The sequence below is a fragment of the Megascapheus bottae genome, unplaced genomic scaffold (assembly GCF_031878675.1).
Source record: "Megascapheus bottae isolate mThoBot1 unplaced genomic scaffold, mThoBot2.hap1 HAP1_SCAFFOLD_40, whole genome shotgun sequence".
Taxonomy (NCBI): domain Eukaryota; kingdom Metazoa; phylum Chordata; class Mammalia; order Rodentia; family Geomyidae; genus Megascapheus; species Megascapheus bottae.
In genome coordinates, this window is record NW_028327715.1 from 5,828,844 (window position 1) to 5,845,814 (window position 16,971).

Below are 16,971 nucleotides of genomic sequence, written 5' to 3' on the forward strand. Positions count from 1 at the left end.
GTTCTCTTTTGTTGCCCTTTGGTTAATCTCATATTGGTATCTGACTTTGTTACCTGGCATATTGCATATACAATTATTTGTTTATTTGAAATAGGAAAGAGAATTTGGAAAACAAAATGATTGGGAGGGAGTAGCAGGGAGAGAACTGGGGACAAAAACATAGGAAGTGGTATCAATGTGTGAGAAGTAATGCACGTACCATCTGGAGAATGTAACTGTAACCCCCCTATATATTACAAAACAAAAACAAAAAACAGCTCCTGTCCCAGCTGAGACACACATCTCCAAGCCTGCACAAAGGCTGTGTCCCTCACTGCTCCAGCTCAATAAACAGTCCTCGCCTGTGAAAGATGGAGTCCAGCCTGTCCTTTCTCCTCCACTTTCCTAACACCAGCTTTTTGTAACAAACTACCACAAACCTCAGGTTGATTCATGTACAGTTCCAGAGGTCAGAAGTGTAAAACAGACTGGCTGGATGGCTTCCTTCTGCAGGCTCACAGGATACTCTTTCTTCCTGTCTTTTCCAGCTTCTAGAAGCTTATGGCCCTGCACATTCTAACCTCTTCCTAGGTTCCAAGAAAACTATTCTGCCTATCATAATAACTTACTTTTCATCACTCCCTGTTAGTATTCCTATTTTGTCCATGACAATCTAGGGAAAAATACATTTACCCATGAACATGAATACAGACACGTTTTTTGTTTTTTGTTTTTTTCCCCCCCACTTCTGTCTCTGCTCAGAAGTGAAACCTGCAGTCTGGTTTATATTATTGCGGTTGCATAACATTTTGTTCCTAGAGAAGATGGCTGGGATCTTATGCTTCCTATCACATGAATATTATCCAGAAATCATTCACTCACCTCTTTCTGCTTCTTGCCCCTCAAAGCCACATTACTGGCATTATCGCTTTCCCGCAGGGAATCCACACTGTCTCCATAGAGCAATTTAATGGCCCTGACCAGGCGGGCACAAGAGCGGCTGTGGTGCAGGTAGCAGTGTGGATGGTAGTAGTCAACGTGTGTGCAGAAGAAACTTTGTTGATTGCATAGCAAGATCATCACCTAGAATACAAACACGTGTGAGACTTCACCTGACACCAAACATCCAGGCAAACTGAACATGTATGTGGTACAGAAGATAGAACATTAGGCTGTCTGCTTCCCTGGTGGAGTCTGGAAACCTTCAAGATTTAACAGCCCACAAAAGAACAGACTTACAAGTTGGTCCATTTGACCTTTGCTCTCTCTCCAAAATACTTGATAAAAGGGTCACTTTGAAACAATAAAAGGTTAAGAGATCTTCAGACACTCAAAGTAAGTATTTTAGAGTTTATAGTTTCTAAGTGCTTTCAAATGGATAGTCCAAACTACCATCTTGCCTGGCTCTTAGCTCTTATGTGGTGATAGAAGTCAGACAGCAGAGGTTAGACTGGTGAGAAATTTGATCTTAGAGGTTCTGGCTGACCTTTGACAGCTGTGGGAGGCCTAGAGCTCTAATGCACCCTAGGTGGAACCTGAGGCTCTGTCTGCAACTTCCATTCTCATGAATAACTTTGAATTAGAACTTGAACCCCACCATAGAGTTTCATGTATATTTCTGGTCATCTGATATTTTTTCCTCTGGCTTTCAGGACATCCTAACTTGTGTCTCATAATTCATCCAGCTCTAATACTGTCATCTAAAATTCCCCATTTAGTCAATTGAAATTATAAGATTGTTTTGAGATAAAGGTGAAGGATGACCTTGAGTTTTGTAACACTTTTTAAATTCTGCAGATTAAATCCAAGACAATTCACATGCTAAGCATAAGTCAACTATATTCCTAGATCCTGAGTTTGTAATCTTTAGTCTCTTAAAATGGCAATAGCATACTTAGAACCACCATTAGTTAAATATTCATCAAATGACCTTCTTGATTTTTTTTTCTTCATGATACTTACTCCTTCATTGACAGCTAACCTATGAGGGACTACGAGTTATATTTGTTGAAGAATACAAAGCAAGTGACCAAGGGTAAATTGAATCAGGCAGGACAAGCACTCATTTTCTTAGGAGCAAGGGGTTTGGTTTATTCTGAGACAAAGATTAACAACCAACACTATATCCTGTCAAACTACATGAAGAGTATTCCATACCCCATAAAGTCTAACACATGTACATGCTGGTTTAGCAGAATAACCTGCTCTTGCAGGACTCACTGCTTATTTCCTTATATTCTTCTTTATCCTGCCATGAAGCAGCATACACATACACATAAGCACTAGAAGATTCCCTAGTATTCTCAAATCTGGCAGTTTGAGAGAAATGCCATGAATGCTTATCAAAAAGCAAGCAAACCAAGCAGATGTGCAAATATGTTACTAGATTTTCCTCAGGAAATTCTGATTCAGTAGTTCTGGGTTGAATGCCCTAGAAATCTGTTAATTTTCCAAGTAAGCTTCATGATATCTCTTGCATAGGTACATTTCTAAGATCACCAGTGATCCGCATCTTCTGGCAATTTAAGTGCTTTTCTGAAGTCTCTTTCCCCAGAATGAGTTGATTTACTGTCTTGCTTCTAATCAACAGAATACTCTGAGGTGATGGCCGGCTCTCCTCTGACCAGACTATAGAAGATTTTGACTTCTGCTGTTAGCTAACCTCTTGCTCTCTTTATGAAAGCAATTTGCCATGTACAGAGTTTGGCCTAGTGGTAGAGTGCTTGCCTAGCATGCATGAAGACCCGGGTTCGATTCCTCAGTACCATATACATAGAAAAAAGCTGGAAATGGTGCGGAGGTCAAGTGGTAGAGCTCTAGCCTTGAGAAAAGTCCAAGGACAGTGCTCAGGCCCTGAGCTCAAGCCCAGGACTGGCAAAAAAAAAGAAAAAGAAGGATGACTGACCAATAATTATCTAGGAGCTAAAATCTTCTACCCAAAGGGTCTTGCTAATTTTGCTAATAAGCAGGTGACTCTGGAAGTAAATCCTTTCTCATTCAGGACTATAGGTAATATGATAGTCCTGGACTTTACTTTTACTGTAGCCTTGTGAAAGATCCTGAAGCAGAGGACCCAACTGTGCAGTGCTAGGACTCCCAACCCTTAGAAACTCTGAGTAAATATAGGTCATTTACAGCAAATATTTGTGGTGATCTGCTATATGACAATAGAAAGTTAATAAGTTCCTCTCACAACCAAGATAAAGCAGCTAATGGCACTGTTGAGTAATCAGGAAAACCAAGCAAAATCCTACACACACACATACACACACACACACACACACACACACACACCATGCACGCGTACACACATAAATTTGCATATACTTGGATATATGTTTTTAAATGTATATAGTATTTTCCAGTAAATATTAATCTGACATTTTCTTTTGGTTTGATGGCCTTAGTCCTCCATCCACAAATCTTCCCCAATGCCAAGAGAAACAGATGTTACGGCTCTGTCTGAGATTCCTACTTACATGAAGCCAGGACATGTTCCTGTGGTAATTCTCCTCTGTGCCGGCATTACTCATTCCCTCGGGCTCAATGCTGGGCTCACTTGCACTCCAAGGACTCCCTTCTTCAAAAGAAAACACCAAGAAAGGTTTCAATGTTCAATCTCCCCAGAGAGCATGTTGGTATTGTGCTGTCCATGCTTTTGAATCCCAGGGCAGACTACCTGGCCCATTATTTATAGGGCATAGGACTTTAGTAGAGGAATATTAGTAAAAGCTGTTCCTTTCACTGCCAGCTTATTTGGCAGATTCAAAGACATCGATGATCTCTGTTATGGCTTCCATTCTAAGAGATGGGAGCAGAGGAGCAAAACACAGAGCCAAGTTCCTGAATTGCTTAGATGAGCCATTTAAAGGATGGGTGTACAGAAATCCATTTCAAATGGCTCAGACCTTACAGGTGTATTTTGGGGGATCACAAGTAGGCACCACAATGTGCTGCTGCCTCCACTGGGCTGTAAACACGAGGCTTTGCTAGGGCAGCTTCCCAGAGATGGGAGGGTGCCTTGGAAAAACTAACGGAACTTGAAGATCATAACGTTTAGCAATAGAGCACCCCTTTTATCCGTCTATGGCAAGCAGAGGAGAGCTGTCTTAAGGAATTCACCACTTAGTGTGCTACACAAAGCTTTCCCCTCAAATTGCAAAGCTTTAAAGATCTTTTAAATAACAAAGCAATGGCTTTAGCCTGGCAACTTTGATCTCACTGGTCAGGATAAATTGATCAGATCAAACAATCAATTGTAACAGCTTTTCTCCCAAACTAATGAGAACGTTTTAGTCTCAACCCTGCAACAACAGAAGTCACGTTTTAAAACTCCTATTGTCTCCCTGAAACATAAGCTGAATTTTAACTAATGCATAAATTAGCTATTTGCAAAAGCAACAGTGGGCGGAGGTAGAAACATTTCCTATTTTAAACTTTCTTCAATTAGATCTACTCAGCTTCTATTTTGTTCAACTCTATGGATCATTTATCCACACTTCTTGCTGACTTCAAACTAGAAACTGTATGTTGAAGAGAATGAGCCTCAACTTTTACCTAATAGCTCAAGCTAGGCAACTAGAGTTCTGACTGCAAAGCCCGCTTCTTCTTCTTGTCTATTAAGATGTGAATTACGGCTCATATTCTGTATGAACATGTTTCAGTCTCTTTAGATTTGAAGTCTCTTTAGATCATATAGGGACAATCCACCATTCTAGTGCTCTGTATAGAGCGCTTGTTCTCATGTGTTTAACACTTTTTTTTTTACCACCATCCTGAATTTATCTTTAGAGCATTTCTAGTTAGGCAAGTTAGAAGTAAGAATTTTTCCCATTGGATGACTGGATGGAGAATAATTCTGGGAGGTAACTTGTTCAAGATCTTTCCCTGTCAGGTCTGAAATGTCATCTGTTATTTTACTTGTTCTTATTGTCAAAAGGATACCTGAAAGTCCCACAAGCCTTTACAATATCTGTCCAAAGGGAGTTTTTCTACTTGACTTGAATGTCTCATTTAGAAACATAGGAAAACAGACATAGGAATTTCGAAAGCTGTCCTGTCATTCAGATGTTTTCTTTCCCTACTGTAGACTCTAGACCCTGCTGCTCCGAGTGTGGTCCTAGAAACTGCAGCACCAGAGAGTTTGCTCAAAGGATGAATTGTCAGGTCCTCCTCCTGACCCGTCAGAATTGAACAGGTGCCTGGGGAGTGTAGCTGTCGGTGGGCTAGAGCTGTCTAACCTATGGCTCTGCTCTCCAGCTTCCAGAGAGTAAGGAAACGGACTTCAGGACCTGGGTCCTGTCTTCCTACCCCCCACGTCCCTGCACGCCCCGCTCCTCTGTGTTACCTAGGTCAGTGACAGTGTCCTTGCTCTGGGACAGCTGCAGCTCCTCAGCCTCAGACTCTGAGTCCTGCCGTGATAACTTGCTGCTCTTTAAGCTGCCGACTCGGCGAATGCTGGACAAGGAACCCCCCTTCTTCACCTGGAAACTGCGGGTTCCTTTAATCTGGAGCAGGCGGGAACCTCCTATCCTGATCTTCCTGCTGGGAACTGTATTGAAAGAATAAAATAGGGCTTTCCCCCCCTTAGTTTTTTCCAGCCAGTGTTACATCCAAATTCTTTCCCCAATTTGTCCCTGAGGGGTATCCTCCATCCACCTGGAGGAGAGGCATTTCTGGACAGGAGCTTCCGCCAGTGCCCAGTCCCCAGGCCTGGTGAGCCAGGCAAGAGGCTGGGGTTCCCGTGGGGAAGGACTTGGTGCTTGTGCAGTGCCTTTCTTGGCACTGGGAACAGCTTGATTTCCTTCTGGCCCAGGGTTCACAAGCATGAGTGTGCTCTCACATCACCATCAAGTCTGTTAGTGCACTTACTGCTGACTTTCTTAGTAGATTCCATAGCACTGTCCACACCCCGACACTCAACCATCCCTTCATCTGCTGTTGGCTTTCCTGGTGAAATGGGACTTACATATGATGCTGCAAGCTGCCAGAAAAACCCTTTCCTTTTGAAATGCTTCACGAAGAAATGAAAGACATGGAGAGATATTTCTCTCTCCAGCAGTCAGCAGTGAGTTCTGCCCTGCTCTCTAGAAAAGACAGGAAGGGACTTGTTTTCCCTGGGGAGCTGCATGTAAGCAAGTGTGTGGGCTGCTTCCATCTTAATGTACCTAGTGATGAGTCAGCCTGATAGTCTGTATGGACCAAGAAGATGGTGCTTTATTCAGCTTTAAGTGTTCTGGAAGAAACAGTCACGGGTGTAGGAACACAATCAGTTTTGAAGTCTAATTTTGGGGGGGGACAATAAAAAGCATCCTTATTTTCCATGTCATACATATATACCTTCCTTATTTTTCTTGAGTTGTCGATATCAACTTTATAAGAACAGAATAAGAAGAGTTTCCAGGGCTGACAATCCAATAATAGGAAGGGGCACGTTTTAGAAGTTTATCACCTAAAGAGATATCAAGATTCCTCACTAATTACTCAGGTCAAACTATTAATATTTTTTGAAATCCTGATCAAGAAGTTGCCATTTAAATTTCAGGTTTCACCTACAAGAGAGTAATATGGAACTATGATTTAACTTACACCACTATTTAAATTGTTAATTAAAAATGTATTTTCAATGCCATATAAAGGAGCCTAGAAGAATTTCTGGGGAACAATATGTTTAATCTCAGTTTGGTTTTGTGATTGACAGAGGCTAAAATTATCACTACCCAGTTGGTACAAGCTTCCTGAGCTCCATCATCTGGATAGAATTTCACATCTGGAAGGAATTCTTACAGCATGGTGTGATAAACTATACATTGTAATGCTGCATTTTAATTATAGTACAAAATTCACCCAACTATATTTTTTCAATATTATTTTAAGGCTTGAGACTTTATGATCCATCTGGAAATATGTTTGGAATAGAAAACATTACCATTTTAAATGATGGCTAAGCAATTTCTTGCCTATATGCAAAAAGAAGTAGAGAAAATGATTAAAGAGACAATTTCTAGATTTTCTCCTTGACAGAGGCATGCACTTATATTGGCTGGTTTTAGAAATTGCCTGGGATTTTGCTTATAAACATAGCAAAATGATCTGAAGTTGATAGGATCTGAAAGAGATCTTATTTGGGGAATTTGTTCTAATACCAAGAACAATTGGAGATAGAGCCATGAAAAAAAATAGAGATCAGAAATTACCATGCTGGTTATTTACAAGAGACACAATAGTTATAATACAGACTTGGTTTCACATGAAAATGTCAGCAAAATTATATGGCATTGAATTTTAGCCTTTAGCTCCATGACAAGAACTAGTATGAAAGGGAAATGAAATTATCTAAATTGGACAGCACATCTTTTAATTTCCTTTTTCTCTCACCCCACATTGGATCTATTATTAGGGTTGGCTCTGTAATTACAAATGTCACCTCTTCACTGGACTAACAGAAGTATAAAACCACTCCACTTTCTTCCACCCCCATAATCTAACTACATTGACTGCAAATACACCTCAGTTCACGTCTGTGGTCAAACCTATTTCTTGGTTGTCACCATACTGCCCTCTCTGTCCTCCTTTAAATGCTCCAAGATAATTTCTGCAACATAGTCTTATATGCAAAATTGCCTCTGGAATACATGGGGCTTCCCTGAGCCCTGGGTCTCCTTGGCTCCTTCACACCATGCTGATTTATCTGTCAAGTATCCAAACTTTCTCTGACTATGTCTCTTCCCACTCCAGATCAGGACTCCAATTCTAATTTGTTTTTCTTCATATTACTTATCTCCACTTGAAAGACTGACATTTCATGTAATTCACTGTCCATGACTCTTTGCTTTAACTAAAATAAAATGCACATGGGAACATTTTCTTGTGCATTGCTCTAGTCTGAGAACCTGTGAAAGTTCCTGTTCTATATTAGGCACTCAGTAGCTCTTGCATGGTGAGCCTAGATTTGGTGTCTGTATTTTGGAAGACTAGTGTTACTTTATCTTCAGAACAGGGGTAAAATGAATCGATAGAAATTAGAGATTTTAAGTGAATGTGCTTTAGTTCTAAGGATTAGTCCATGGCAGTTTTCTTTGGTAAATTCAGATTTATCTGCATATTGTTTATTTCAAGAGCTGACATTTTATTTTTTTAAAAAAAGCCAAAAGACCAAAAAAACAGATGTTATGATGCACACCTGTCATTCCAGCGAGGAGCCTGTGGGTAGTAAGAACATTGTTTCAGGCTGGCCATGGCAAACAATAAGATTTGAAAAACAACCTAAACCAAATGGGTGGGAGGTGTGATGCAAATGATACAGCGTTTGCCTAGCAAACACCGGCTGAGAGCTCAAATTCCATACCTTCAGAAAACAAAATAGAAATCATGAAAAATTTTAAGAAGTTGTAAAAATCCCCATTTGCAGGGTTTCATCGTCAGCATTGCCACATTGGCCGGAATAGTTGATATCAGCTTGATTAAGGGATACTTGGGAATCTGGGCAGATCCGTCTGCTGATTAAAGGCATTGTGTGACTATATTCTCATTTTATGCATAGGATTAGTTTTTGGCTATATATTTTTGTTTTATTTATTTATTTAATATAATTATCTTTTATTTTTGAGATGGGGTTTCTTCCCTGAAACCTCTGCCCGTCTCCATCTCCGCAACTGCTGCAGTTAGAGATGTGTGCCACTACACGTGGTTAATCTGGTATTTGTTCACTAAACAATATTCAAATAATCATAAGAATGAATACACATATGAATAATATGTGCTATCGCATACAGATATGCATATATGTACATATATTCAAATAGCTATTCTATAAGGAGAAAAAAAGCACTGAATTAGCAGTACCTAAAAACTAATCATGCAATTTATTTATTTATATGTGGATCATGGGGCTTGAACTTGGCCTGGGCACTGTCCCTGAGTTCTTCAGCTCAAGGCTACCACCCCACCCTTGAGCCAAGCCCCACTTTATGTTTTCTAGAGGTTAATCGCAATTGGAGATAAGAGTCTCAGGTCCTTTTGTGTCTGGTCTGGCTTTGAACCTTGATCCTCAGATCTCAGCCTTCTGAGTAGTTAGGATTACAGGGGTGAGCCACCACAACTGCTGTGCAATTTATTTTTTATAAAACAGCATAACATTTATTTTGCTCAGATTTAATTATACTTGTATTTGGTATTCAATACCAGGTTATACCTGGTATTTGGTAGCTGTTTTATTCAATAATTAACATAATAATTTGAATGGGATAAAAAGATTGCCTTTTCTTAATTAAAATACCTTTGGGATATGTTTAAATGATGGAATACTTTAATAATGTTTAAAGATGGATACTTTTCTAAAGCATTGAACTCAAGATCTATGTTTTATCTTTTTTTCAGATAGGGTGTTAAACTTTTGCCTAAACCCAGTCTCAGACTTCACCTCTCCTAGCTATACCTTCCTTGTAGTGGGGATGACAGCCAAACACTGCCATATCAGACTTATTTATTGGGATAGGTTCTTCTAACTCTTGTTCCAGGTTAGCTGCAAATCATAATCCTGCTGATATACATATCTCAAGGAGCTGAGGTTATAGATGTAAGCTATCTGCTCAGGCTTTGATACTTTTCAGTACTCAGAGGTGGTTTGTGATTTGGTTCATTATCTCCTCACAACACAGCCTCTGATTACCAGGAGTTTAATAGGCCACAATGATTATTTACCTTTAAAATGTGTGGCAGCATTCTGATCTGGGAACATTCCCAGACTCCCCAATGTCTATCTATTCTTTATAAGATTTTACATACTGTAATAGGTCCATTCTTCTGAAAACTACTTATTCATTATGCTAATCAAATGTATTTATTCATTATCTCTAGGATACTGGAAAATACTTCAATGCATAAAATCAGCTTTGTTTCCTTTAACAAATGAACAGATGCTATTTTTAACAAAATGCTTTATAAAGGCATTGAAGAGCAACAGAATTTTAAAAAGTAGAAAAATAGGGCCAGGACTTTAGCCTAGTGGTAGAGTGCTTGCCATGCATGCACGAAGGCCCGGGTTTGATTGCTCTGTACAATACACATAGCAAAAAGCCAGAAATGGTGCTGTGGCTCAAGTGGTAGAGCTCTACCTTGAAGAAAGCCCAAGGACAGTGCCCAGCCCCTGAGTTCAAGGCCTAGGACTGGCAAAAAAAGTAGAAAAATAAGATAGTAAAGTTAATGGTTCAGAGTAGTTTTTGAACAGCAATTGAAAACTCTGAAACTTGTTTGTACTTAGAATTCCCTATGTAAGTTCCAATTTATATATGTTCATTGTATAAAAACAATTAAGAATTACAAGAGTAAATTGTCATGCTTCTGCTATTCATAAGATACTAATATTATGTTTTACTTGGATTGCATTATCTAAGCATTGCAGTGTAGAAGGTATTAAACCTCATTTATATTTGTTTTCTTATCTCAATTTTTGACATGACCAGAATTGATTTTTATCTACAAGTTTTTTCCTTTTTTTCCATTAAAAAAGGACCCAGATTGGGAAGGGGAAGATTTCCGAAAAAGATTAGAAAGAATAGAATGAGTAATTTTTGTTTGGGGGGGGGATGGGGCTTGAACTCTGGCCTGGGTGCTGTCCCTGAGCTTTTCAGTTTAAGGCTGCCACCCTACTCTTGAGCCACAGCCCCACTTCCTGTTTTCTAGTGATTAATTGGAAATAAGAGTCTCTCGGCTTTGTATTGGCCAGGCTGGCGTTGAACCATGATCCTCAGATCTCAGCCTCCTGAGTAGCTAGGATTACAGGCGTGAGCTACCATGCCTGGCTTAGAATGAGTAATTTCTATAATAACTTTCCTAGACATTCATTAGATATTCAAATAATGCACAACATATCCTTAGTGTTGACTAAACAAATAATATTCCTAGTCAACATTGTTAACCCAATTTGTAGGAAAAAAGCCACAGCCTAAAATGTGAGTCCCTTAGATGAGGCCACACAGAGTTACAGCAGCAACTCATTTTAATGTCATAGCTATTCCAAAGGTGAACACATTAGGAATTGGGAATGTCGTATAATCAATGTTGTCTGCAATCACTAGATCCAGGTGGTACCATCATGATATCTTCTTTTGCTTGAGCCCCTGAATACTCAGAGCAGCAGTAGTAGCAGGTACAGATGGGGCCCCAGTACTTTAGGACCCCAAGAATGGAAGTAGTGGTGAGGGGTGGGAGCAAAGCTATGGACATGGTAATGGAAATATGAACATAACTATATAGACATAAAAACCTATGACTCTATAGACATAATGTTTTATTTCTTAAATTAATATGTTTCTATGACATACAAACCCTTAGCCTAGTTTTAATTAAGTTCTAAATACTAAGTCCCAGTGATTGTAATTAGAGATTCCCTCCTTGAACACTTGTTTGTTAAACTTGTCATTTAAAATATGACGTAAAAATAATAAAATAAAATAAAATAACAACAAAATCTCTACCTAATGAAGTCTCAAAGTTCTCCTACAAGAAGAAAATCTGAGCATAGTAATAAGAAAGTATTGTGTAAGAGATGAATTAGGAGTGTATGTTTTTGTCTTTTCATTGGTAAAAATAAGTTACCAATGGCAAATAAAATAATGGCATCATAGATCAATAGGACAGGAAGAAATGCTGAGCTAGAATTAGAACCTGTGTCACTCTTGCTGCAAAATATAATCTCTAACTAGCATAGTTTCCTACCTCACCAAAAGGGTCAGTACTTCACAATTCCAACAGCATAGATACACCATTTTTTTTGTGTGTGTGGTTTAGAGCCCAGATCAAATATCCTATGAGAATCCTGATACATCTAGCCATCCTTTCTACTCTATACCTTTCTTTTCCTCCACACCTGTATCCGACTTGATGGTGTGGCTGCTGCTGTGGAGAGAATCTTTAGAGTCTTCATTTTCATCCAGGACCCCTGCAAAGCTGATCTTCCTCTCATATCTGTGCCTGTCCAACTCTGGATCCAACCGAAGTCTGCAGCTCTCCAAGTCCTGGAAACTCAGTGAGGAGGAGCATGTGAGTGCTAGCATCTCCTCTTACATTCCCCCCTGCCATTTTCTTGTGTGTCATGTCAGGTCTGTCTAGGTGGCCCAGGCCTAAATGGGTGATCCTCTTGTCTGACACTCATCAGTGCTGGGTTGATGGGCAAGTATCATCATGTCTAGCTCACTACATTGATCTCATGACTAACCTCCATCCTTTCTGAAGTATATACACTGCATTTAAACAGTCAACATTCTTTAGTCATTGATAATAATTTCAGACATTTCTGAATTGGAAAATGAAACCATAGCCAGCTTTTTCCTGTTTTTTTTCCTTATCCATTGTGGGGCTTGAACTCTGGACAGTGTTCCTGAACTCTTCAGCTCGAGGCTAGCACTCTACCACTTGAGTCACAGTGCTACTTATAGTTTTCTGGTGGTTCACTGGAGGTATGAGTGTCATGGACTTTAGTGCCAGGGCTGGCTTTGAACCTTGATCCTCAGATCTCCGCCTCCTGAGTAGCTAGGATTACAGGCACGAGCCACAGGCACCTGGCTCATTACGTACTTTTATCTTACCAAAGCTTTGCCCTTGTCCCTAGCTTCTTCACTTTCTCTTTGTTCATAGTTTGGCTTCATCTTTGGTAGTTATCTGTTTAAGTGATCTTGTATGGGAATATTACATACTGTGGAATTGGTAGGAAATGATTCTTTCCCTAGAAGAAGTCAGATTCCTAAGATGGAAAATGGACAGACATAAATGATAAATTCCAATCCATAGAGTAAGAGCCAGAGCATAGGATCAGACTTGGGAGATTATAGTTTGGAGAATAAAAGTCCCCTCGAGATGTCTGTAACTTAAGCCCTGAAGTCTGAGAATCTGTTGCCTTACATTGCAGGTTTGATTAAAGCTAAGGACCTAATGGAGAGAAGGCTGACTTGTGGTGTGACCTAACTGGACCCTTAACAGTAGAGAGAATATGGTCAGAGGAAGTTGAGGTGCTGCTGCTGTTGCTTGTGAAAAATGGAAAAGGGACACTGAATCTGGGAGTAAGTGTGATATCTGGAAGATGGGAAAAGGTCAAGGAAACAGATTCTTCTCTAGCATTTCAGGAAGAAATATAGCCTTATCAATACCTTCAGTTTAGTCTATAAAGACAGGCTTGACCCTGTGACCTCCAGATCCATAACATAATGTTTTCCTGTTATAACCAACTACATTTGTGGTACTTTGTTATAGCATAATTAGAAATGAATGCATAGAGTGATATTTTAGATAAGTACTAAGAATTACATAGCACTCTTTGATCAACAAGTGGGGAGAGCCAGTTCAGGTATAAGAAAGATCACATGCAAGGGTCAGAGGTCAAAATGGGATTATACACCGAGGGAATTTCTTACTCACTTATAGGAGGACCTATAACAGGGTCCATCTCTGATGATAAAGAAATGATCCCAGCTGGGTACGGTAGACCACGCCTGTAATCCTAGTTACTCAGGAGGCTGAGATCTGAGGATTGCAGTCCAAAGCCAGCCTGGGCACTAAATTTGGTGAGGCTCTTATCTCCAATTAACCACTAGAAAATCAGAGGTGGCACAGTGACTCAAGGGGTAGGGTGGTAGCCTTGAGCTGAAGAGCTCAGGGACAAGGCCCAGGCCTAGTTCAAGCCCTATAATCCCCCCTCCCCACCACACACACACACACACACACACACACACACACACACCCCATATATATATACATATATATATGTATATATAATAGATAGGAGCTACCAGATCAGGTATTTGTCATACGAGAGTATATATGTTGTCTCTCATCTCCTTTGGTGTCCCTTGGTTATCTCATATTGTTATAGTATCTCACTTTGTTATTTGATATATTGAATTTATTTGTATTTGGATATTTGAAATTTGATAGGGAAGGGAAGGGGGGAAAACCAAGATGGGTGGGAGGTGTGGGGGGGAGGGAAATAGGTACCAAGACATGTGAAAGGGTATCAATGTATGTGAATTAATGCACCTTCTATCTGGCAAATATCATGTAACCCTTTTACTAATTACAATAAAAAAGAGTATATATGTCAAAATGCTTTGATTTGATTTTATAGACTAGGCTAAATATGATAATGGAAATGGCAATTCAGAAACTTAAAGGCCAAGGTGATAAATTTGAAGTCATGTAAGGGTAGTAGAAAGCATTTCCTTTCCTAATATCCAAATAGTACAGTTTCAGAGTCTAAATGTAGGTGTGCTTCTCTTAAAAACATGCACTTTACCCATAAAAAATTCTGATTTGGAAATATCTACTTTAAGTTTTAGGGTGTAAGGAAATGAACTTTCCAGAACACTGTAAAATCCAAGTCAGAGGTCCCGCTCTGCAAATCCAGAACACTGGTTCTGTTATCCAACCCTGGACACACCCGAGGTTTGAAATGCTCCCTGTTTCAAGCCAAGGCTGCTTTAGAAGGCTGGAGAGGTGAGAGAATGTAAAACAGGCTTAAAGTGATATACAAAGTTTGTTAGTGTCACAACTTATTTGGAAGAATGATCTAGGTCTTTTGTAACAGAGGGGCTTTGTTTGGTTCCTCAGCTCCAATTGGGTGTTACCATCTTTGATAAAAGGACTATTGAAACCTTGATTCCTAGAAGGGTCCTATAAGCCAAGGAAAATCCACCTGGTAACATTTCATATGCTCTGAAGACAACTGGTCCTTGTGTACTATTTATATTTATAGTTAAACAGATTGTACCTGGTAGAGAAATGAATGCTTTTATGCGCACATGAATGTGTTTGTATGTATTTATCTTTGTGGTCATATTTTTGCCTTTCCATAAACGATAAGAAATACTACATGAATAACACTAAGTTTGGCAATGTTTAGATACTAGGTATGGAAATCTTTTAGCACGTATTGACTCATGAGAATCACGTTTCTGGGCAAACTTATGAAGATTTAGCCAAAAAAGAAAAATCTGTTGGTGATTTCTGGAAACCTCTAGGCCATAGACTTCTCAGAGTTTACAGGATAAGGGATCCTAATGGCTCTTAGATATTTCCAGCATAACTGAAGGTAAGTAGTCAGCCATGGTATGTAGCTGGAGATGCTAACCTTATGGATTTTGAAGTCAATTTTGGAGTTATTACTTTTATAGAGAAAAGAGAATTCAATTTAATGCCTTGGTTAAAATTTTAAAATGTGATGCATTTAGCCATTGGGCATTTGAGGAAGGGGTCAGTTCTGGAAACCTAGCCACACATCTGGCCTTTCCATGTAGCCTTCATTGGTGCCTTCACTTACCATCAGAGGCTCAGTGCGAGGTCTGGGCAGGCAAGAAAAGGTCTCTCTCAGGAAGGTGGTAATTTCCAGGAGAAGCTGGCATGCTGCCATCTTCAACGCAAAGGGGCAGCCACATTTAGAGGGGTTCACCGTATCTAAGAATGAAAGGGTTCTTTCATCAGAAGACAAACTAATAACAAAGAGAGAGGCACAGTTTGATGGACCTTGCTATACACATGCAAAATCAAACAGAATATGAGACATTACCTACACAGGTTCAATGTATCTATTTCTTCTGTACAGCCTGAGCATCGCTACACTTCTCTTCTTCCACTTGGCAATTCTATAAGTGCTTCAGTACTGAAGCATCACATAAGCAGAACTAAATTATGCTTCTTAAAATCTCAAAGTACAGTATCAAAATGCAACTCCAACTAATTTAGAAAAACATTAAATGAAAATTAAAGTATCCTTACATTCAAGAAATGAACTATAATGGAACTATAATGATCATTTTAATTCACTTGAAGGGGGTATCGCACTTTGTGGGCTTTTATTTTTTTGCCAGTCCTGGGGCTTGGACTCAGGGCCTGAGCACTGTCCTTGGGCATTCCTCAAGGCTAGAGCTCTACCACTTGAGCCACAGCAACATTTGGCCTTTTCTATGTATGTGATACCAAGGAATCGAATCCAGGTCTTTGTGCCTGCTAGGCAAACACTCTACCATGCTCCCGGCTCTGCACTTTGTGTTTTAAGGACAGTGAAATTGTTTCAATTCACATCTATTTGTGTTTGTGGAAAAGAGACCAGAGAAAAACCAGCTGCTCCATCAAAGGAAGATACTGCTATACAAGTATGCAAATGTTCTCTCAAACTAAAGGATACTGATCTTGGAATTTCTAAAATACCCCATCCATTATAAGGCAATTAGTGACTTCCACTCTGAAGACAAGTAATGGTCAAGGTAATACCAAAATGTTTTCAAAGTTCTTAGAATTAGTTATCAGATATATGTTGTCACAAACCAAGTAGAATATGCTAATCATGTATTGTTTAGAAAAAATTATAATTAAATAACCATAACAAAGAAAAGAAGTCCAAAGTCATGTTGTCTGTTTCTAACTAATGAAAGAAAAATACTTTTTTATTTTGTAAATTATTAAATAATCACAATAACATTACAGATCAACATTACTATAAATATCTCTAAAATGTATTATCCTAGGTGCTAAGCTATAATTGAATAGAGGATAGCATACTTCATGATTTCTGTCAACAAAGATAGAAATTGTGATCTTCTGAAAACAATCTAGTTGTTTCCTTCCTTAAACCATTGCTTTCTTTTCAGAAAAGTTGTCATTCACTAAGACTGAGAGATAAGCTCCTGGAATTTCCAAACTGAAATTTGCTCACATCATATTGATTTAGTTTTTAAATTCTAGATGAGCTATGTGATGGCTTGGAAATAAATCATACACATCAATCTTATATTCAATGCAGGCTATCTGGATTTAAAAATTGCATAGATGAACATAAGCTTTAAAAAATTAATCAAACACAGTATACACATTTGCATCAAATTCTGGATTTATCTTATTATTTCTGAAGTTATCATTCGGACTCTTCTTATCTGTCCTGTAGGCAGATGAGTTTGGACTTCATTCAGGTTTTATCATCTGGAATAGCTTGTTACTTTGAACAAG

General features: G+C 39.1%; 2 protein-coding genes and 1 long non-coding RNA gene across 7 annotated transcripts in view; 1 reads left to right on the forward strand and 2 right to left on the reverse strand.

The window, feature by feature from the left end:
• The window catches only part of LOC150039413 (uncharacterized), a 510,688-nt gene that overhangs the window by 384,206 nt on the left and 109,511 nt on the right, over positions 1 to 16,971 (forward strand). The window lies entirely within an intron of this gene.
• Positions 1 to 16,971, reverse strand: part of LOC150039423 (uncharacterized) — a 242,842-nt gene that overhangs the window by 141,798 nt on the left and 84,073 nt on the right. The gene's annotated exons all lie outside the window — the stretch shown is intronic.
• The window catches only part of LOC150039431 (protein unc-80 homolog), a 99,735-nt gene that overhangs the window by 34,037 nt on the left and 48,727 nt on the right, over positions 1 to 16,971 (reverse strand). The window contains 5 exon segments of the mRNA XM_090327810.1: positions 862 to 1,062; positions 3,459 to 3,559; positions 5,327 to 5,530; positions 11,831 to 11,996; positions 15,290 to 15,423. Coding sequence (XP_090183936.1) covers positions 862 to 1,062; positions 3,459 to 3,559; positions 5,327 to 5,530; positions 11,831 to 11,996; positions 15,290 to 15,423 — 806 coding nt within the window.